The 23,364-nt window shown below is 34.8% G+C and overlaps 3 protein-coding genes across 13 annotated transcripts; 2 read left to right on the forward strand and 1 right to left on the reverse strand.

Annotated features, from left to right (window-relative positions):
• Positions 1 to 31: 31 nt before the first annotated feature.
• On the reverse strand, positions 32 to 4,855 carry LOC123222758 (zinc finger CCCH domain-containing protein 18-like). Of its 2 annotated transcripts, XM_044645700.1 has the most exons (9): positions 4,619 to 4,855; positions 2,689 to 3,632; positions 2,433 to 2,600; positions 2,163 to 2,342; positions 1,339 to 1,415; positions 1,054 to 1,224; positions 799 to 916; positions 461 to 560; positions 32 to 361 (listed from the first exon to the last, which is right to left on the reverse strand). In XM_044645700.1, exons 2-8 carry the CDS (start codon positions 3,615 to 3,617, stop codon positions 488 to 490), a joined length of 1,716 nt encoding a protein of 571 aa, XP_044501635.1. In that variant the 5' UTR covers positions 3,618 to 3,632; positions 4,619 to 4,855; the 3' UTR covers positions 32 to 361; positions 461 to 487. The 2 variants fall into 2 exon arrangements, with proteins under 2 accessions (XP_044501635.1, XP_044501634.1); XM_044645699.1 differs by having other exon boundaries at positions 32 to 560.
• Positions 4,856 to 9,709: 4,854 nt separating this feature from the next.
• On the forward strand, positions 9,710 to 16,143 carry LOC123223586 (vacuolar protein-sorting-associated protein 11 homolog). 7 transcript variants are annotated; one of them, XR_006503823.1, is made up of 7 exons: positions 9,710 to 10,082; positions 10,306 to 10,479; positions 10,602 to 10,925; positions 11,035 to 12,807; positions 13,363 to 13,756; positions 13,921 to 13,988; positions 15,364 to 16,143. XR_006503823.1 is itself a non-coding variant. In XM_044646819.1 (6 exons), exons 1-5 carry the CDS (start codon positions 9,861 to 9,863, stop codon positions 13,753 to 13,755), a joined length of 2,886 nt encoding a protein of 961 aa, XP_044502754.1. In that variant the 5' UTR covers positions 9,710 to 9,860; the 3' UTR covers position 13,756; positions 13,921 to 14,432. The 7 variants fall into 7 exon arrangements, 2 of the variants coding, with proteins under 2 accessions (XP_044502754.1, XP_044502753.1); XR_006503822.1 differs by lacking the exon at positions 15,364 to 16,143 and adding an exon at positions 14,068 to 14,432; XR_006503821.1 differs by lacking the exon at positions 15,364 to 16,143 and adding an exon at positions 14,091 to 14,432.
• A 957-nt stretch (positions 16,144 to 17,100) lies between these two features.
• Positions 17,101 to 20,814, forward strand: LOC123224498. 4 transcript variants are annotated; one of them, XM_044648180.1, is made up of 5 exons: positions 17,103 to 17,329; positions 17,826 to 17,896; positions 18,119 to 18,207; positions 19,286 to 19,478; positions 20,524 to 20,814. In XM_044648180.1, exons 3-5 carry the CDS (start codon positions 18,154 to 18,156, stop codon positions 20,652 to 20,654), a joined length of 378 nt encoding a protein of 125 aa, XP_044504115.1. In that variant the 5' UTR covers positions 17,103 to 17,329; positions 17,826 to 17,896; positions 18,119 to 18,153; the 3' UTR covers positions 20,655 to 20,814. The 4 variants fall into 4 exon arrangements, with proteins under 4 accessions (XP_044504118.1, XP_044504115.1, XP_044504117.1 ...); XM_044648183.1 differs by lacking the exon at positions 17,826 to 17,896 and having other exon boundaries at positions 17,101 to 17,329; XM_044648182.1 differs by lacking the exon at positions 17,103 to 17,329 and having other exon boundaries at positions 17,708 to 17,896.
• Positions 20,815 to 23,364: the final 2,550 nt, after the last annotated feature.

Raw genomic sequence — 23,364 nt, forward strand, 5'->3', positions numbered from 1 at the left:
AAACATTACACATGGGTTTAGAGAAATGTACTCAGGTGAAGCTGCAGCTTTGTATAAATTAGATTATTAGCATTAATTTGTATCTCAGTATTGCAGAGATCTCTACAACTTTCTTCTATATCTCTGCAAACTTCCTTTCTCCTGGTAGAGAAAGACTATATATTACATTTAATTCTAAAGACCAATAAGCTCACTGGCTAATTACTTTCTGTTGATTACATTGATTAATTGAGGCAGGGGCAAGGTTAATTACATATTAGCTTTCTGTATCGCCTTTCTTTGCGATCTTCTCCACCAAGTAAACATGGAAAAGAACTTGTACTATTTTCTTTCCTTTTGGTATGCACTGTGCAGCAGCTGACTGATCGACCGCATTGAGGTAAGTTAAATATGACAAGAAAATTAAACTTCTCATGTATTAAAATCCCAAGAAAATAATCTTCCAACTCTGGTCTTCTACCTCTATAGTTCTTCTGTGTCTGAATCTCTATATAACTGTTGAAATACTGCTTCTTATTGGAGATGCAAAAGGGCTCTCGGGGAGATTGAGCACTTGGTTGCTGCAAGTGGTTTAAAACAATCAATATAAAAAATATGGTAAATGTGTTCATGAAGAACATTACTAATTGTTAAAAGTACCGAGTGGACCAAATATACTGTGCTTTTTAATACCCCCACAATTATGGTTCCATGTGATCCTCAAAAAAAATCCAGGAGCACTAACCAGAAAACTTTTCTTATGTAGTTAATGATAAACACAAATTTGACAAGAGAATAGAATGAATATCAAAGCATTACCTCTCCAGATCATTATAATGGGTACTTATATGCCTGACATTGTCCTCACTGGTGGAGCCATTATTGAGTACATCCAATAAACAATTGAATCGCTCTGCCGAAGGAAATTCTACTTGTTCTGTAGGGGCCATGTAACATTCCAATGATAGAAGTATACAGTCAACGAAAAAGTGTAGAAAAAAATTTTAAGGAAGAAAAATAATACAAGAAGGAAATCGTAAGTTAAAAACTCTTTTTGATGTAAAACTAATAGACCTTCTGACAACTTCAACTCATCCCTTGAGTAGCCAAAGTAGGAGTGATGAGTTAAGGTTTTAGGTGCTAAATGCATCTCCGAAAGGTGCCTTCTCTGAAATTCAAATGCTTGCTCCTGTTCCCCCATCAGCTGCTTCCTGAGAAATCTCGAATTTTCACAAACTCTAGACACTGTAGCAAATACACACAATGAACATTAGAACATAATGCAACTCCAAAAGTCAAAGAAAAAAAAGTAGAAAAAAACAAAATAAAGATACACAAGTATGAAGGTCTTTAACTCACTTGAGTGAATCTCAGAATCACCATCCATAAACTGATGGCCATAAAACATAGGGTGTTGCACTTTTTCTGTATGCTTCCTGAACAAAATAATTTGCAAAACTGTAAATACCACTTTAAGAAACTAAATCCCATATAAGAACTAAAAAACATACCTAAGAAAGCAAAGCAATTCAATGCATAGGAAAATAGTTTCATAGAATTTCTGTGAATATTGAACAATGGACAACAGCACAAAGCTATGCATAATTAAAGTTTCCATAAGTTTAAACAGTTCTTAGTTTAAGCAACAAAAATGGGTATCTAAGACAGAATAAATGTTCTCTAATCAATTCAAAAAGTAGATGATTGCAGAAATGAAGCATTTCGATTGGTCAAGAATAAGTCTATTATTGGTCCTAATTATTGCAAGAAGTAAATATTATACCGCTACTATATTACTTCAATTGTCTATAATATTTACAAAAACTAAAACTGCTGCTGGTCCAAAGAGAAGTTTATTAGTGTGGAATGTTCAAACCAATGGCCCTACCTCACATGCATAATTGCCAGCTATGAAGATGCTGTTTTGAAAGGGATAAATTATAAAACAACAAAGCTACAAATATATTTCAAAAGGGGCCATCAGCACTGGAAATAAAGTGGCACGTGTTAAAGGAGACATAGATGGTGATCAATGCCAAAAACAACATGCCTGTAATCATCAAAATAGAAGCTTGTAATAGCAGAAATGGTTTTTCGGAGTCCTTTACACCAACCAGTTTAAATCATTGGGAATATTAACAAAATATAATCACTAGTAATTATTGCAAGTAATACTATTTTACCTGTCAACAAGCCTTGACTTCTCCCGGTAAGGTTTCACCAAAACACGAGCTTCACATACAAAATGAGGATTCCCCTTGGCCAAAATTTGCTTGACTGTCTCCGCGAAAACAAAAGTAACAAACCCAAACATCCTCTTTTGTTGGCATGGAATCCTAACATCTTGAACAGGTCCGAACTTACTACAGAATAAAACACCAGTAAAATATGAAAAGTTAGAACCAAGAAACCGTGTTTATCATATCAAAGGGCCAATATCCAGATATCTTTACCTGAAGTAGTTGGAAACATCCTGTTCTGTAAAAGTACTTTCAGCTGGAAATGTAAGATATATCTGCCGAGAACCAGCAACAATTCCACCAGGATCACTTCTTTCACCAGCATACTCTAGGTACTTTGGTACATCCTCAGCCAAAATAACTGAGTGCTGCCCATGAGGCCTGGAACAAAAAAATAAAAATTTCAGAGTTCAACAGATTGAAGTGTAATTTTCAGATGTAACAAAACAAAAAGTTCTAAATACTGCACCTGTCAATGACGCGAATACTGTTCTTCAAACGAGCAAGAAGCTTTGTTAGACTATAGCCAGCCTTACCATGTCTCTGACTCTCCGTAAGGTACCCATCAGCCTGAAGTGCCTTACCATACTTTTCATAATACATCATTGGTAAAGAGGCAATTGATACAGGAAACCCTCTCCTTAATTTCAAAAGTTCAGTGAGTTCCATTTCTAGCTTTTCAAGAGACCTTGGTGAGAAGACATGATCTTCATTCTGAATATCATGTGAACTTGGGCAGAAAATCTGAGAAAAGTTCTCTGGCATTGGTTGGCCATGGAAGTACCTACAGTTGTTCCCGTGTTTACAGAATCCCTTATTGAAGTAATGGCAAACTTTAACAGGAAACTCAGGCAAGCTTGGAGACCTCCGACTGGTTCTTACACCCAAAGCAGGTTCTGGGTAGAAGTAATTGCTAGAGAAATCTGAATTAACAGAGTTAACTGATTCAAGCTGATCTTCCAATGTCAAGAATTGCATTTGGTTTTGAAGGTGAAAATCTTCAGCGACCGAAGTGGGGTATGCTTGTTGGACAAAATCCATATTGTTGACCTGTTGATCCCAGAAATGACTGGCTGTTCTCATAGTTAAAGGAGAGGAAACTGGGTGTGGTGATGTAGGCGAGAAAGGTGAAAATTGTAAAGGGAGATCAGCAGCAGATGCTGGACTCACCTGAGAAGGTGAGATTGGAGGTGAAACAGCAGTTTTAGATAAGCCAAGTTTTGATTTGGCTTCAATGATCAAAGAATGGATCACATGATCAGGGCTAAACGCCAAACGAATCATGTCACGTTCACCGTGATCTTGCAACAGAAGGTACCCTATAATCTTAGAGACATGTTCAGGCTCTAGTTTCTGTATTCTATTGTAGACAGCCTTTGTGGACTCTGTAAAATCCATTTCTAAGTCTAAACTCTGCAAGGGCAAAGTAAAATATAAACTAAATCAAAACTCCCAAACAAAAAAAATAAAGAAAAAGAGATTAATATGCCAAAGACATAATTTGTTTTCAAAAAATCAAGTACAAGTAACTGCAGATCTATTAGACCAGCGAAATAAGCACACAAGAAGAGACATGAATAATTCAAATTCCAGGAGATGAAAGATAAACAAAGTGATTATTATTGATTTCACTTGACCAAAATTAGCATTACAGTGAATAATAAAGAAAGACCATAAACTGCAACTTTATGGCCCAAAGACAGAAGGAATTCCCACACAACATGATTTCAAAATTTAAAAAGAAAAAAATGACAGCAACCTAGGAACCAAAATATGACAAAAAGAAAAGCGGCAACATTTTTGCCAGTTCAAAGAACAGGCTGAAAAGCAACATCAACACTAAATACAAAAACGATCTTCTCTATTTAGCATAAAAAGAATGTAAACATTTAATTTCTTAACTTCCTAAATCCGGCAATCAAATTCAACAAATTTGTACCTTTCTATATTAGAATTTAAATTTCAAAACCTCACCATGTTCATGCTCTTCTGAAACAAAAGTATTCATCAGAAAATAAAAGACAAAAATCTTATACGAAGAAAATGATCTATTAACAGGCAATTATAGTCAAAACCATGACATTTTCGTGATTCAAATCTCAATCTATAATTTTCATAATGTTTTCCAGACAAACCAACGTCCAAATGCAGAGAAATTGGCCACAATTTAATAAAAAATAAAAAAATAAATCGAAGTCCACACTCATTTCAAAACATCTTAAACACTCAAACCACAGTACTGAAACAAAAAAAAATGCATAAGCAGCCAAAAATATAAAGTCAAGGACAATCTTTGAACACTAAAACAACATGAAACAAAACCATGTAGCCATTTTTTAAAAACTAAACCAACAGTGTTGACAACTGTGTAACCACTTTTAAGCAAAGATCTAACATACCCAACAAATCTAAAAGACTTGTGAAGAAGAAGAAACAAAGTTAGAGAACCCAATCCAGGGCCTGAAACATTTGCATGGCTGGCTGATCGATTGATTGATCAAACAAACACTCTGTTTCTGTTGTGTTTCTCTCTGTAAATCTTCTTGCTTTTGCGACTTTCATCAAATTCTCGACTTCCACAAAAACGACACCATTCTTAAATAAGAGCAAAATGACAGAGAGGATAACTTTAGAGGGCGCCCTGTCTTTAGTTCAAATCAACGCATAAATATATATAGTTGTCTTCTACAAATTAATTGTTTTTTTTTGTTTCTATTTTTGTATTTTTCACTATTAATTATTAAATTAATGTCACTACTCGCTCTTTACTTCTTGTCTCTCGCTATTATATTATTTTTTTCTTTTTTTAAAATATTTCAAATGTCTTCTTGTTCTCGTGGATAAATAAAATTTATTAATTCGTATATTACAGTTTGTACTTGTCGTTACGCAAAAATACGGATTTTTATTGATTATGCACCTGGATTTTCGAAACAGCCTATCTTTCCAAATGACATGACTACCCTTAGACGTTTGTGAAAAGTCCATGAAATCCTTTATTATTTGATTATGCGCCCGGACTTTGGAAACAGCCTATCTTTTCAAATGACATAACTACCCTCAGATGTTTATAAAAAGTCCATGAAATCCTTTCTTAACGTCTGGTTTTCCTCAAGTTCTATGGTGGAGACACTCTGTTCTGACCGTTAGATCGACATTTTTATTATCAATCTGTAACCAATGGATAGTGTGGACCCCATGGTATTAGATGATTGGTGGTGATTTGTTATTAGTGTAAAGTGTGGGGACCACAGTATCCATCACATGCCTAACAGAACGCATGTTTGATACGTGTCTTAATCACAGCAAATTTACAGTTTTTTGTTGCTAACCACAACCGCTAGTAATACATTATTATATCCAGTTCACATGGGACCCTCACCATCCCTGTTGGTCATCCTACGTGGCAAAATCATAAGTCTCACTTCTTAAATTCTCCAGTTCACTTCTCCGTGATTGGTGCGAGAGGATTTGCTGTAAGCACAACCGATAATGACACCGAGACAAATAAGATGAAAAGGTGGTCTTGTACACAAATGAAAGGGTAAAAGAGTCAATATAGAAAACAAAACAAGGGAGAATATGGTAAACATTGGAGTTTGCAAATCAAGCGGTGGTGACCGATTCAGACGGCAGCAAAAGTGCGAGAATGGGATTAAGTAACAAGTACCGTCAAAGGTTGACGGAGTGGTAAAAATGATTTTGAAAATCTAGTTTAGATTTACAGCGAGAAGAGGTTGGGCCGTTTGAGTTCTCCGTTAGAACCGGGACTTCCCGTTAAACCACGTGGGGCGCAATCAAGTGTTGCAAGTTGCAAGGCATTAGACTAGGTTGTACTTGTTTGTAAGTAAGAAACAGAAAATAGAAACTTGATAAGGTGATCAGCAAATATAATCAAAATATTTAACTTGAGTATGTCGTTTTCATTAACATTACATTTCAAAAATACTTTTTAAGAATATTTAAATAATTTTAACTATAAGATTACCGAATGTAACATAATAATCCACATGTTAAATTATGATTTACAATTATGACCTCATCATAGATGGACAAATCCGATTTTTCGTGTTATAAAAAATGGGAAGCCGGAGTTGATGGTTTTATTTTGGGACACGTGTAAGGCAACTGACGTCTGGCTATAACCAGTTTCTTAATTAAGACACCATTGTCACAACACAATCACCCAACTTAATTAATTTACATGGATTTGTTCTAATCCAAATCTTAATATCAATATTAAATAATAATTAGTTGCGTAATCAAAGTGATTGCTGAATTCTTCAATTTGTGGGATGAAAGTGACGCCAGATAATCCAAACAAGTAAAATTTAATTATATATTTTTATCTTCAATGTAAAAAAGTTAGATTATAGTCTATCTTACCTATTACAATTTTAAAATATAGAGATTGAAAAGCAATGATTTTGACCAAAGCAACCATACCAAATAAAATACATAGGTGGCGGAGATCCAGTTGATATGCTAGTTGACATTACCTAAGTCAACGGATAAGATTAAATTTATATTTGCCTTGTCATTATATTTTCACCTTTAACACTCGAATTCAATATATACCGTTCATTATTTTCTTTCTTTTTACACAGAAACGATGCAATTGAGAGTGTGGGCATTGATGGCTGCGGTCACATGCATTGGAGGCAACATGTGGTGCACAACTACGCACGTAAAGAAACAAAAGGTGAAACGATGCGTAGTAAAGGTTATTGAAAAGTAAAGGAGAGGATATTTTTTGCTTGCTTATCCTCACACCGATCTTATCCATCCTTCCCTCAACCTCAGCCGCTGATTTCGTGTTGCAATCGTTGTTGACAATGACATTTGACGGCTGGGATTTGGTGTTTTGTTAGCCACGCAATGGTCCTTTTTTTCAGTCCCTGTTAAGAATCTGGCCCTCATTTTTAATATGGTTCCAATTACTTACACTAGGTTACTGATATATGTGTCACAATACATTTATTAAAAACATTTTGTATTTGATAAAATTATCGTTAGGCGTCAGAGTAACATCGGTACTGAAAGCTCCATTACTATCTTTTCACATTTGATTGATTTTTTTCATTTTAGCATGTGAAAAAATAAGGCTTATTATATTATATTTATATTTCAAGGCATTTAACATGGATTTTGATTTTGCAACAACATGGGTCCATTTCACCTATTGGAGGCCTTTTGTTACTAACACAATTCAGGCCTCGTAAACTAAAGCCCTTCAAATCGGGCATGGAGTGATTTTTTGACGACAAAGGACAATTCTCTATCTAAATTTTAGTATAAAAAATATGTTTATAATTGTTTAAAAATTTAAATATTTATTAATAAATTAACTTTTATTAAAATTTTTAGTTATAAAAAAATAAAATCATTATTTTATTAATAATATTAAAAATATATAATTTTGTTTAATTTTTCTTTAAGAGTTTGAAAATTCATATTTTATCTCGATCTCAATTTTAAAAAGTAACATTTTTTTTTTCAAATCCTTAGAGCTTTCTTTCTCATCATCGTCATTTTCTCCACTCTAACATCGATGATAGATGATACTTTGTTATCTCGATATGTTTATAAAAGATAACTCTTTTGAACGACGAAAGATCATCTTTTGTCAATGTCAGTGTTTTAAAAGTGAAAACGTTAGTAATTACCATCGCCGAAAAGAGAAAAAAAATTTAAAGATTTTTGAATGGGGAGGAGGGGTAAAGTTATTTTTTAAAGTTAAAAATAAAGTAAAATTTGAGTTTTCAAAATATATAAAAAAATAAGATAAAATTATATATATTTTAATATTATTGATAAAATAATAATTTTTTTAATAAAATTAATTTATAAATAGATATTATACAGGAAATAGTCATTTGGCTTCTTTTTTTTTTAACCCAAAAACCTGTTTAAACAAATTTGAATTATGCAAATTTGTACTCTTAACAACCAAATAGATAAAGGGAAATTATAAAAAATAGGCAAAAGTAAGGGGGTTTAAGCGAAATTGCCTAAAAAATTCAGATTAGAGCAAAAATGTCTAACTTTTGTGAAATGTTGAAACTGCCCATATATAAACCTAGCAAATTTCCCTTGTTCCCACTGTGAAATCACTGTTCAAAAACAAGGGAAAATTCGAAATTTTCCCCTGTCCCACTGTCGGTCAGATTTTCGGTAATTTTTGTGGTTTTCGGTAACCGAAAATGGCACAGCACGTTAGAATATCTTTCGTCATCTTGTTTGAATCAAGTTATTGTTCATATTATTGAGATTTGAGTGAGATTTTACGATTTAGGGTTTAAGGTTTTGATTTTGAATAATGCTTGAAATGTTTTGATTCTTGGTTGTTTTTGTTAAATTGGTTGAGGGGTTTTGTGTTATAGTCTATGTAGATTTGATTTGTGCTGAAATTGGAGGCTGAAACGATGAATTTTTGGTCAAAAATTCTTTCCAAAGCGATCGGCAATCGACAGTGGGAATAGTGTTTCCCACTGTCGACAGTGGGTTAGGGGGCTTAATAGTGTTTTCAAAATATTAGGGAGTTGTGTAAGAGTCCTCAGTCCATTATGGACTTTTTTGAAATTTGTCACGAGACAGTGGGTTGTTGTTGTGTATACGATGGGTTGGGGGGAAGTTAACTTTTTTAAAATTATAGGGTTTACATGAGACAGACTTTGAACGACCATAACTTTTGATCCGGGAGGAGTTACGGGGCCTGTAATATATCAACGTAAAGCTCGTTTCGAGCTCTATAACGACAACCAGTTTGTTAGTTGCACTGAATCTGGAGGCCAAAAAAAAACTGTTTCAATGTGTATTATGCAATTTTTTTATTTTATCAAATTTAGGATTTTCGGTTTTTATGATTTTGAGTTTGTTTGTGACCGGGCTAGACTTTTTTTATATGTAATTTTCAAATTTGATATTTGTAATTATAATGTGCTTTTTTAGACATGTTTTATGATGTAATTATGAAATTTTTGATCGATTTTTCGGTTTTCTTATTCATAAGCTATTTGAACGTGTAATTTTCGAAATTCAGATATGTTTTTTTTAGATTTTTAAGTAATTTTTTTATTATTGATATTCTAGGGTATTTCAATATATCTATTTATTCATAACATGTTATTTTTAATATAGTTTTCACGAATTAGTTTTTTTGATTTGAATTCAGAAATATGAATTTCTTCTTTCCGAATGAACCCGTAGTAATTGATATTAAATAAAAATGAGAGTAAAAGTAAGTATTTAAGTGATATAAGAAATATATATAATGAGAGTAAGAGAGTTTATATAAATGAGATGAGAGGAGCGGTAATTTTGGTAGTTTAGAAAAAGCTAAGGCCATTTTTGCTTAAGAATAGTGAATTTGGGCATTTTTGCTTGAAAATAGTGAATTTGGGCATTTTCGTTTAATGCGGGGGTATTTTGGCCATTTTTTATAATTTCCCATAGATAAATTACCTCAACCAGCCAATTATCAAATGCCAGTTACTACGGCGTCGTTTTGTTATTGGCAACTGAAGTCGAAGGCAACCAAAAAACGACATCTACAACATTCTTTATGCACGACGGAGTGATCTCACATCCCGATCCGTCTCCCCGCGAAAGCAGAGCCCTTTGGTCAAAGACTATAGCAATATGTACCAGTGGAGGAAGTTCGAATTCTTCGAGGAAAAATACGGAGGTAAGAGCACGATTCCGGAGGATGTTACGGGAAAGATCACGTGCTGCTCAAGTGGCAGAGGCAAGGTAGTGATCGGCTGCGACGACGGCGCCGTAAGCCTCCTCGATCGAGGCATCAAGTTCAATTTCGGATTTCAAGCTCATTCCTCTTCTGTCCTATACCTCCAGCAGCTCAAGGTACCCGTGTCCGTTTATATTCTGCTTTTCTTTATTATTGTATCATTTTTCGTAAAGGTTTCGGTCTGCTTGTTTTTCGAGAAAATGTTATAAAATAAAAGAAGTTGAAATTGGAGTCTGATTGTATACAGGTCATTGTTGTGATATATAAAGCTTGATTTTAAACATATTATTTTGTAAGAAATGATGCTTGAAACTAATGCATTTCTTTTTCCATGAACAGCAAAGGAACTTTCTGGTAACTGTTGGAGAAGATGAAAAGATATCGCCACAACAATCGTCTACCTGTCTCAAGGTTTTTGACCTTGATAAAATGGAACCGGAGGGAACTAGCACGACAAGTCCTGATTGTATTGGAATTTTGCGAATATTTACTAATCAGTTTCCTGAAGCTAAGGTAGCGAAATGTTTGGTTATTTTATGATTTTTAGCTAAATTAAGATGTGGAATGGTTAACATTGTGCATCATGTCGTAGTTGTTTTATTTGATGAAATTTTGGAATTCATGATATGACGCAGATAACTTCATTTCTAGTACTAGAAGAACCTCCACCGATACTTCTTATAGCTATTGGTTTAGATAATGGTTTTATTTACTGCATCAAAGGAGATATTGCAAGGGAGCGTATTACTCGTTTCAAACTTCAGGTGGATAATCAGAATGACAAAAGTCAATGCTCTATCATGGGATTAGGGTTCAGAGTGGATGGTCAAGCTCTTCAGTTGTTTTCTGTGACTCCAAATTCAGTGTGCTTGTTCAGCTTGCAGAACCAACCACCTAGGAGGCAAGTCCTGGATCAGACTGGAAGCAATGCCAATAGTGTTGCAATGAGTGATCGCTCGGTATGCAGTTCTGGATGTCCTTCATTTTGGCATTATTGTGTTGTTAAGAAAATTGTTTATTTATGCAGTTTTGAAAGCTGATAGACTCTCTGTGTTGCCTTGTCATCAGGAGTTGATAATTGGTCGATCTGAAGCTGTGTATTTTTATGATGTTGACGGACGTGGTCCTTGTTGGGCTTTTGAAGGAGAGAAAAAGTTTTTAGGATGGTTTCGTGGATACCTTTTATGTGTCATTGCAGATCAAAGAAATGACAAGAATACCTTCAATGTTTATGACCTGAAGAATCGTTTGATAGCCCACAGTCTAGTGGTTAAAGAGGTTTCTTGCATGCTATGTGAGTGGGGCAATATAATACTTATATTGAGAGACAAGTCAGTTCTGTGTATTGGGGAGAAGGATATGGAAAGTAAATTAGATATGCTCTTTAAGAAAAACCTTTATACAGTGGCTATCAATCTTGTTCAAAGTCAGCAAGCTGATCCTGCTGCAACTGCAGAAGTATTAAGGAAATATGGAGATCATCTGTATAGCAAGCAGGATTATGATGAAGCCATGGCACAGTACATTAACACCATCGGTCACCTTGAACCGTCATATGTAATACAGAAGTTTCTTGATGCACAGAGAATCTATAACCTTACAAATTACTTGGAAAAGTTGCATGAAAAGGGGCTTGCTTCTAAAGATCACACCACTCTTTTGTTAAACTGCTATACCAAATTGAAAGATGTTGAAAAGTTGAATTTATTTATTAAAAGCGAGGATGGTGTTGGGGAACATAAGTTTGATGTTGAGACTGCTATAAGGGTCTGCCGTGCTGCCTCTTACCATGAGCATGCGATGTATGTTGCTAAGAAAGCTGGGAGGCATGAGTTGTACTTAAAGATTTTACTTGAGGACCTTGGTAGATATGATGAAGCCTTGCTATATATCACAAGCCTTGAACCTAGTCAAGCTGGGGTGACTGTGAAAGAATATGGTAAGATTCTCATAGAGCATAAGCCGGTGGAGACAATTGACATTCTCATGACCCTCTGTACTGAGGATGGAGAATTTAATAAAAGAGGAACTTCAAGCAGCACATACATATCTATGTTGCCATCTCCTGTTGATTTTCTCAATATTTTTGTCCATCACCCTCAGTCCCTTATGGATTTTCTTGAAAAATATACAAACAAGGTGAAAGAATCGCCTGCTCAAGTAGAAATTAATAACACTCTCTTGGAGTTATACCTGTCCAATGAGTTGAACTTTCCATCAATCTCACAAGGCAGCAGTGGGGTAGATCTTAGTCTTGGAGCAAGATCAGGATCATCTGTGGCTTCAAAAGCAAAGTCCAATGGAAAATTAACTGCTGATCCTAAAGACATATATAAGGATAAGGACCACTTGGAAAGGCATGAGAAGGGGCTACAATTACTTAAGAATGCATGGCCGTCTGACATGGAACATTCACTTTATGATGTTGATCTGGCAATAATTCTTTGTGAAATGAATGCATTTAAAGAAGGGCTTTTGTTTTTGTATGAGAAAATGAAACTTTATAAAGAGGTAATTGCTTGCTACATGCAGGCCCATGATCATGACGGTTTGATTGCTTGCTGCAAAAGGCTGGGGGATTCAGGTAAAGGAGGGGATCCGACTCTTTGGGCGGATCTGCTGAAGTATTTTGGTGAACTTGGAGAAGACTGCTCCAAAGAAGTGAAGGAAGTTTTGACATATATTGAAAGAGATGACATCTTGCCTCCTATTATTGTTCTTCAGACTCTGTCCAGGAATCCATGTCTCACACTCTCTGTCATAAAGGATTACATTGCTCGAAAGCTTGAACAGGAATCAAAGTTAATTGAAGATGACCGGCGAGCTATTGACAATTATCAGGTTGGTGCTTACTGTTGTGCATAATTTCATTATTGTACCCCAATTCTATCATTTGCCTACTACAGGATCTCATTGAAGTTGGCAATATATTCAATTTCTTTCCTTGAGAGAGCTATTCTAAAGGGTTTGGTTGCAATATTTCATGTATTGACTTCAAATATGCTAATCAGGGTGACATGTGTGCTTACACACACATTGCAGACAAAAGTATAATGTTGCTTGAGACTGTATCAGCCTTCAACTAAAGCCTAGTGTTTTACATGTTTATGAAGTATTGAAGTGAAATCTAATTGTTTTATGAATGTATAAATTTGAGAAGACTTGAGTAGTGACCTTACAGCAAATAGGAAGAATTAGAACATTTTCAATCATACTTTAGTATTTCTAAAGCTGGACAATGTCCTCGTGATGTCAATTGGTTTGACAATCAGTAATGACATTGGACTCTTACTGGAACTTTCTGTGATTAAAAAAATCACTTTTGGACTTCCTAGTTACATCTGATTACTTCTTGAGTGTATTAATGATTTTTAATTGAGTCCTTAAATTGTGCAGGAAGATACTTCTGCTATGAGAAAAGAAATTCAGGATCTAAGGACAAATGCCAGAATCTTTCAGCTTAGCAAGTGCACCGCATGCACTTTCACCCTTGATCTTCCTGCTGTGCACTTTATGTGTATGCACTCTTTCCATCAGCGGTGCCTTGGTGACAATGAAAAAGAATGTCCGGAATGTGCTGCAGAGTATAGATCTGTTATGGAAATGAAGAGAGGCTTGGAACAGAATTCCAAAGATCAAGATCGGTTTTTCCAGCAAGTGAAGAGCTCAAAGGATGGGTTTTCTGTGATTGCTGAGTATTTTGGGAAAGGGATCATTAGTAAAACCAGTAATGGACGACCCTCAGGCACTCTAAGGTCAGGGAGCACCTCTTCTAGCAACGGATTCTGAGGTTTGTTGATTGTTGAAGGCACATTGTGTTAATCATATTTTTCCTTTTTGTTCATTTCCTTGTGAGCTGAATGTTGTCTGGGAAGCTGCAATGATTAGATTTGGAATAAAGTAAGGTTGCCTGGATATTGCTTATTCTGATCAAGCCTTGATTTACTTCATTAGGATGGCAGTTCTCTAAAGAGAATTCAAAATTACTCCACCGAAGAAATATCAAATGAAAAGACTCTGAGGTATCATTTGTGTGTTTTTTAATAGTTGACATTTCTGCATTCGTTTTCATTGTAGAGGATCATCAAAATATCTGAGTAGGTTTCATTTTGTGTAAATAACAGGTTAGATCTTGCGGTGTTTATGCTTGATTTTGTGGATGTGAAGTTATGAATACTTTTTTTGGCACACAAACAATTTTGGAGCATTGATTCAAAATATTGGCAACTACTTTGTGCATCGATTGTCTGGTTTGTGATCGGTCACATAAAAAAATAGGTGTTGTTGCTTTGTAATTATTATTTAACTTATGAATTTGATTCCAAATTGTCAAGTTTTTGGCAGATTGATATTAGCATGCCATAAGATTATGCAATGTTTGTGAGTTTCCATAGCGTAAAGGAACAGCCTTGTGGTTCTGATTTGATTTATGTTCGTAAATTGAGTACAGTACAGCTTGACATTGATTATATTTGTATCTCAAGGGATGATTTTTATAGATAAAACTCATCCATAAATATTTTTCTAGTGTTAGAACTACTTCCATGTTAGTGAGTCTGAAATTGGATTGGCCTAATCATAAATGCTACAAATGATATAGTCTCTTCCTTATAGGTAAGCAACCAAAATTATTTTGAGAGTGTGTTCTGGATAGAAATTGGGCTCTGTGTAAGATATTTGTAATTAGAATAGGCGTTCAGAATGATATTTGTGGTGGGGGACCTAGGGTACGAGGTGATTCCCAACGGCTGATTTTATAGTAGGAAATGTTAAGCAAGCAATATTGTCTGTAGGTGGTTGTACATGTGTGTGTGTTGGCCGTGAGTTAGGAAATGCTTGGAACTCGGAATCTAATTATTAGCAGGTCCCCGAGCCCGACGAAAGGTGGTAGAATTAGAATATTTGAGTTTGGATAATATTATTATATAATAGTTGGACCAGATCTCTTTAAGTTTACTTTTTATTAGATTCCATGACCGCCCTTGCCAACCTTTACCTCTTGGACAGGTTGCTTCCTGACAAATGAATTTAACGTGGAATGATAATAATTGGAGACTCTGGTAAATAAATTCCATAGCTAATAGTCTGTTGTGATTTTGCTGCTAGGTGATTGTAAACGTGGATAATTCATTCTGATCATTTAAGTTTGGTTATAAAAGAAAGACACACCTCATCAAATCATGCTGTCTTTGCCTTCCATGTGGGTTGTCCAGTCATGTCCAACCTTTGCATTTTAAATCAATTATGTCGATGTTTTTAAACTAATTTTTCAATAAGTGTGATTAGCATTTCCCACTGTTTAGGCATGAAAACATTTTTTTATCTATTGAATGTATAAATCACTTTTTTCCAACTAATCTGTAACACTAATAATAGATTCACCACCAATGTCTGCAGGGCTTTCATTGCGGCAATCATCATTTCTTAGAAACTCAAGTCAACATTTAACTAGCCTTGTCAGTGTCACCCCTCCCACAACACCAGACCCTGTCACCCTCCCTATCACCACCAAGTTGTTGCTTTGGGCTTGAACCCTTCATTTTTCACCAGCCTCTCTAATTCCGTCACATTTTTCCCAACCTCCATATGTCCAGATTCGGTGTCACATTGATTGCCGTTGCGAGGCACAATATTGCACTGACTGGCGCATTCATATATTGCTCCATGAAAAGTGTATGTGTTGGATGATCTCTCCCTCGTCCGCAACGTTGTCGTCATCCAAAAACAAACTCCTGCACTCTCCATTGTCTCATCCAAAGTCTCCCACTTGTCCTTGTCAAATCCTAAGCCCAAAATCGCTTTCTCTTCCTTACAAACTCTGATCTCCTCTTCGTTCCCCTTTGGGCCTCCTCCTTTTGTGATAACAAAAACAAAATTCTATACAACATCTCTTCTTCCTTCGATTTTATCTCCTCTCTAACTTAGCCAAATATAAGTTAACTAATGAAAGAGTTGGTGGCTGCAAAGTGGGTTAAACATCATAGATAAGTACTAAAAGAGGTGGTAGAGGTTGAGGTGACCTTGAATTGAGTCAAACATTTGGGAAAATCCTCCTTGAGGAGGAGGTGATAATTGTGAGATTGGATTTGTATTAATTTTATTTGTTACAAGTTATAGAAATTGAAATGTTTGGCTAATGAGAAAATGTGGGAATATAACGAACAAAATAGAGTTGTACATCCGCAATTCTGACACCAACCTTTTTTTATTTTTTATTTTTTCAAAACTTAAAAGGATAATGGAATTGCTTCGATGCCCTTAGACTGTTTTTTTCCCCCTAACGAATTAACTTTTGGGTAAAAAAATTGTTATTTATATATTCAGGGGACAAAGTGTTTGCCAAAGCTTGGTTGGAAATTGTTGATCAGTTATTCAGTTTTAATTAAGATTTCCAAGTATCAAAGCTCGCTCCATTTTACGCTTTATTCACACTGGCCAATCTAAAAACTCGGAAATAATTTCCGTTAGACATAGTGGCCCAACAATTAAGTCAAAAATCAGAAAGCAACTCAAATGCACGTCTCATAAATCATAATCGCATCTCCGCCCTCCATCTCCGCCCTACATTTCTCCGACTTTTTCCATCATTTCTTGATATGATGGTCCCCACTTCTGTTACATCATAATCTTCTTCTGGTGGGACATGGTCGGCCCACAATTGGGCCTAACTGGGTCCCAGCAGAAACCTTGCAGTTCGGCCTTTGAATTATTTGTGGTTGATTTTTGTAAATCATTAATTGGCCCCAATTTATTTATTTGAGGCCATGAGTAGTTATAAGATTAATTACTCACCTAATATTATATAAGATTAATGCATTTTTAATTATTTGTTAAAAATTTGCAATTATATCACTAGTCCTATAGGCTACTAGACCTTATTCAAAACGGTTATTAATAAAATAAATATTTTAAATAACCTGATTTCATATTTAAATGACGAGTTGTTATAATTTATTATTAAATTTATTTAATTAATAATATATTATATAAATATGTAATTAAATGCTAAAAATAAGAATTTATAACATTTTTATAAACGGATAATTATTATAATTCTAACAAAAATATTTAAATAATACTGAATTGAGTAAAATATAATATTCTCAAAGTTTTCCTTCTTCTTCACAACATTTAATCCTCTCACTCCTTCTTTTCTTTTGGTTTTTTTGTTTCCTCTTGAACCGTTTACCTCCCACCCAACCCAATCCATCTCTTCTCCTCATCTCCCTTTCTTTGATGCTCTTCATTCTATCTTAAAATCATGAGCGCCTTCACCTTCTTCTTCAATATCCTAGAAGGTTTTCAGAGCGATGCCGCTGAAGAAATATGCAAATCGTAATCCTCATTCAAACAAAGCACACAGGTTATTACTTTTGAAAATAATTGAATTGAGTAATTTTTTGGTGGATTCGAGTTACCTGTTAGACGAGAAGGAATTAGAAAAGACAAAAATTAAAAACCCTAACCTTTCGCTAAAAAAAACAAAAATTAATTGCCGATATTCGGCCAATCAGCAAAATACGGGTATTCTCTATGTATACAAATCCACATGGATAGCATGTACCTGTTTTTTTCGGTTTGCGAGGCATTCCATTTGAAGTTAATTATCACACATTTTGACCTAATATTATTATTATTTTATTATAATTGTTTGTAATTAGATATATTTATGTAATTGGGAACCAGATATGATTGTCTGCCATTCATTGAATAGAGATATATCGTATGCTTCCATTCATAATCTAATAACCAAAACAAACAACCAATCACTCTACGTCAACAATAATACTCAATTCTTTATCATTAGTCTCTCACCTCACTTGCAGTCATATTTATTATTGTTTTTTCACATAATAAAGCCGGGGAGACAATGTCAAAAGCAAAACCCCAAAACATGTAGAAGAGAATTCCACACTCTCCTCTTCACACGGTAACTTTCTTTTCCTTATTTATTTATTTATATATAATTACTTACATTTTCTTTCTCTCACTCACTCCCACTCTTTTTGCTTTTCTTTAAATTATTAAATTAATTTTTTTGATTTTTGGGATTTGGGATCTGTAAGTCTCAGTTTTAGATAGATACCTAGTTTCATTTCCTTTCAAGAGTTCTTTTCTTATTTTTGTTTTTATGTTTGGTTGTGAATTTCAGGCGAGTTTTATTTTGATTGATTGGTGTTAAAAGGAATGAGCAAAGCACGACCTCCGGAGCCTCTTGATTTCTTTATATGGACTGTCGAGGTAGTTCGTTTCCTTTTTTCCATTTCTTTGTTTGTTATCTTTAATGAGATCTCGATTGATGCTTTTGAATCATTTCCTATAGTTACAATACACCTTCCATTTAATTCTATCTTTTGGTGTTGGGATTATTGTTAAATTTGACTGCTGTTTTGACTGTGGTTTCAATATAGGATCAAGGTTGTTTTTTTTTTTTGTTTGACTTTTGGGGCATTTTTGAATTTATGTTATTTCATGATGATCGAGTTTTACAGTAGAACAGTTTTTCGTATTTTTTTTTACAGTTGATGATTTGTGTCTCTGTACTCTGTATGGACTCCAAACTCATGTTTAGTTGCATATATGGGATATTGATTTGTAAATTTTTCATGCTCAAGTTGGTCTGATCTTGTTGATGAAGATCATGGAGAAATCTTGTGAGTGAAGAGCCAAATTACAGTGTTTCAGTGCAGAAGTTTTATGTGTGTGTGAGGCTGTGCAGTGCATGTTTCAATTTTCATTTATGTCCATTTTCACTCCTTGTCTTCAACTATTGTGTTGGTTAGCACATGAAAAGAAAGGTAGCTTTATTACTTTTCTCTAGCAGAATTCACGAAGTATGTGAGATGAATATTTACAAATGAACCAATTTCGAAAAGAAGCACACTAACATTGCATCTGTTATACGGATTTTTGATTGCATATTGAGGCATATAATATCAGCTATAAGGATATTCTTATTGCTGTAGATTTGACAAAGAGGGATATCATGTTTTTTTCTATCTTTTGGTTATAAAGATCCATGGAGTGTTTTCTTGTAAACAAGGTAGGCTGTTCGAATGGAGTTTGCTGTTATTTATAGTACGAACTTGATGTGTTAATGATTCTATTACTTGTTTGTGAGTTCTCTGAGGACCAACCTTTTTGTGTAAACCAAATACCAAAATATAACATTAAGCATAACTTAGCCAACCTGCTTGGAAGGACAGAATTACAGAAAGTGACTATTGGACATGTATGATTTACTATGTTTTTAAGGACAGACAGTGACTATGATTTATAGAAGGATATTGGGTTTAATGTCCTGCCTTCCGCCTTTCAGGATGTTGGTTTATGGTTGGAAGAGATAAATCTTGGTGGCTATCGCCAGATTTTCAAAGAAAATGGTGTCAATGGAGAATACCTGGAGGGCATGTCCATGTTCACAACCGAACAAATTCTTCGGTTTATACGGCGGTGCCATATGAAGTGGGGAGACTTCATCACACTCTGTAAGGAACTCAGACGAATAAAAGGTTTGATCTATTTATCTTTCTCCCTCTTTTTTTCGCAAAAATTTTGGCCAATTATTACTTTTATTGTAAAGTTAATATTGTGTTTAGGAAAACGACATGGGATTTATTTCCATTTATTATGTTTGTATCACCATGAAGCAGGTGTTTGAATTGCTGTATCATGAATTGCTGTAAAGTTCATATGGTTTTTGTTCATATAAAGAACAAACAACTTTTGGGCTGTCTCCAACAAAATGAGTTTTGGAAAAACTTACTGTGTTCTTGCTGTATTATAGCTTCTGCTTATGAAGTGGGTTTATGTGCTTCCTTTGTCATACGTACTATTTGTCATCATTCATGCATTACGTGCTTCCTCTGTGCCAATTGTGCTGAAGACCTCTAGGCAAGCTTATTCACCATTGTTGTGTTTGAAATTAGAAAGTTTGACAAAACTGAAGAATAGTTGTCTTTGATACATCATAAGTTCTATGTTTAATTGATAAAGAGTTTAAAGGAAAAATGGAGAAATAAGAAGGTTCTAATGTCTGAAATAAATTTCTTGATTCATGGATTATATCGAAAGCAAGTTTATCAATTGATGGCTCGGAACCGCTATTCTGCTTGTCCAAGGAATTTCCCTTTTGTAACCCTCGGAGTTGTGAGTATTAATCAAATCTCTCTCTATCAAAATAATAATGGAACAAAAGACAGAACAGTTAAATGAGAAGTTCGCAAGGGTGAAATGAGAGTTGAATTATGTAAGAGGGGAGTGTGTTGTGTTTGCTTTATATATCTAAGATGTTTCCATCAGGAAAGGATGGTGCTTATACTTAATATAAATATTTGCCTTCCAATAAACAACATTCATGTGTGCCAACCACGTTGATAAGCTCTCAAGTAACTTCATGCTCAGCCTTTACATTCTATACACAAACATTTTAGGACTTAATAGATAACTTTTTTAGGAATACTCTGTACCCGTAATCAGTAGCTGTTCTTTTGTTTTATAATGTATTTTGGATTGGAAAATATTATTATTACTGACACCTGCAAATATATTATTTAGTGGCATGCCTAAAAGGGGAACAAAAGGTTCGCAGGCCATGGTGGGCTCCGTCATGCCTCTCAGTAGTCTTTGTTAAGGTGGCGAAGCGCAACAGACAGTCACGAGTTGTTTCCTTGAAGCTGGAGCCCTGATGCAGAAGTCTGGTTTTATGTGTATGTATATCAAGTTCATTTTGTTTAGGAACAGAATAGGAAACAACTAAACGTTTGTCTGAAACCTGGAAAGGTGTAACTGGTTCTACTTACGGATACAAAGCCTTTTTTTATATATTTGTTTGATGTTGATTTTGTAGCTGTATCAATTATCATAATCTGCGAGCAGAATACAATTTTAATGCCATGTTAAAAAAAAAAAGTTTGGATCAATTCTGAAGAAATTTACCTGTAAAATGTTGGTTTTGATTGATTTGGTAGCTACAGAAGAAATTAATTGATGCTATCTCTTGACATGAGAGATGATATTGAAGAATCTGATGAGCTTGTATGCTTGTAGCTTGTCGATAAGTCAAAGAGTTTTGTTAGGGTCCCATCTCATTTGATTTAACTATATTGCGAACAATTTATTTGATCTTTAATTCGATTGGGATTTGGGTGGCTCTGTAGAAATAAATAATATTAATAATAGGAACATGGATTTTTAATGGTCCCACCGGTCCTTGAAATAGAATGACGTTGTTGGTTGGTTGCCATGGAAAAACTTCTTTGTGATAAAGATGCTGCGTTATTTTAGCAACATCAAATATAGCACGCAGAAGCAAAACAGAGAGAATCACTCATCACATCATAACGCACAATCAAATGGCTTAGATTCAGTTTTACTACTCTTTTCATCTCAAATTCGGTACTCGACTACACCAGATCTCTACACTCGCTCTTTCTAATTCAAATTTTCTCCCACTTCACCTTAGCACCGTTCCCACTATGTCAATAAACTGTGCTGAACCTCGCGCTAAAAGCAAAGATGAAGATGGAAAAATGTTCTCTCCGGGAACAAAGACACAAATTTTGAACCTGAGTGACGCCTTTCGCTTCACATTCTACGGTTAACTCCAGTAGCTGAGAACCGTAAATCACAGTACGACAACAATTTCATACCCAATCCGCCCAGTACTGGCACTCCTGCTGCTTGGGCGCCGCGCTTGTCTGGACTCGTTAGGTACTGTTTTAATACTACACTTTGTTTTACACTTTATGTCTATTCAAATGCGAGATTGTGCTGGCTTTCGGTTCAGATTTTCAATTTGATGATTATTAATGCCAGGATTTGTTTGAATTATTGTTCTTTTGGATCATTGTAGTTTTTGGTGCTTATATCTGTTATTATTATTCTAAAGGATGTGCAGGTTCTTATTGCCACTTTTTGTAAGGACGTTGTTAGCAGTTCAAGCTACACACAGTATTCTCTACTTACCATGCAATATAAATCTGGAAGAATCATCCATTCTAATGGACATGATAGGGTTTTAGAGAAAAAGGCTCCCGTACAAGTGATTACACTAGAGTAGAAGAAAGGACTTCTTATTCTCCATGAAGCTTTGTGTTGGTGGAAAGCCTTCAGGACCAGCAATAATACTTTCCGGTGATGGAACAGCAACAGTCTCCCATTATTATAGAAGCTCTACTCACGTCTTTCAGTTTGACCTACCTTCTGATGCTGGAAAAGTTCTAGATACTTCAGTTCTTCCATCTGCAGATGATGGTGAGGATGGAACATGGATTGTACTTAATGGGAAAGCTGGAACATGGACGATACCAGAAAAGGCAGTTGTACTTGGTGGAGTTGGACCGGCTGAGCAAAGCTTGTCGCGTAAAGGAAGCTCAAACGAAAGATCTGCCCAAGAAGAGAGAAGAAACCTTAGCCTTGTTGGTAATGTTGCTCCCAGAAAAGTTAGCTCTGATGCATGGGATGCTGGAGATAAACAGAAACCTGCTATGGCTGGGATAACACGTCGAACTGCCCCAGATGAAGAATCTGAAGTGTTACTCGGTCATCTTTTCCAGGAGTTTCTGTTATCTGGAGAAGTTGATGGTTCATTCAAGAAGCTTCAGCATTCTGGACCATTTGAAGAGGATGGAGAAACAAGTGTTTTTGCTCGGACTAGCAAATGTATCGTTGAAACTTTAGCTAAACGCTGGACAACAACTAGAGGTACTGAAATTTTGTCAATGTTGTCCACTCAACTCAAGGATAAGCAACACTAGCATAACAAATTTCTCCAGTTTCTTGCTTTATCCAAGTGCCACGAGGAGTTGTGTTCCAGGCACAGTATGATCCCTGCTAATGAGCTTTATATATATATATATATATATATATATATATATATATATATATATATATCAGTCTCAAGTTTATTTTCTATCTACCTTATATATGGCTTTCTGTTGGCAGAACATTCTTTGCAAACATGATAAACAGAGAGTTGATGATGTGGGTGTATGTATTTATGCGTTGGCTCAGTGGTGTAATTCATGATTGGCCAAACGACTTATTCCAATATAAAGAATATTGTTTTTTCGAATTCTTACATTTAATTGTAAAAATCGCATTTATTCGTCAAAATGATTAACTCTATTAGTTTTAAAGATAAAATCGTTATTTTATATTTAATATTAAAAATAAATTTAAATTTTATTTTATTTTTCTTCTTTAAACTTTAAAAAATTAATAATTTCTCTTCATTCAAATTTTCAAAAATAGTATTTTTCTTTTAAATTTTCTAATAACCAGAGAATTCTTTTTATTGTTAAAAAGATTGATTCTGAAAAATTAGACCTTTTAAAAGAAAAGTACTATTTTTAAAATTTTAAATTAAAAAAATTATTAATTTTAGGATTTAAAAAT

Source organism: Mangifera indica, chromosome 8 (genome assembly GCF_011075055.1).
Source record: "Mangifera indica cultivar Alphonso chromosome 8, CATAS_Mindica_2.1, whole genome shotgun sequence".
Lineage (NCBI taxonomy): Eukaryota > Viridiplantae > Streptophyta > Magnoliopsida > Sapindales > Anacardiaceae > Mangifera > Mangifera indica.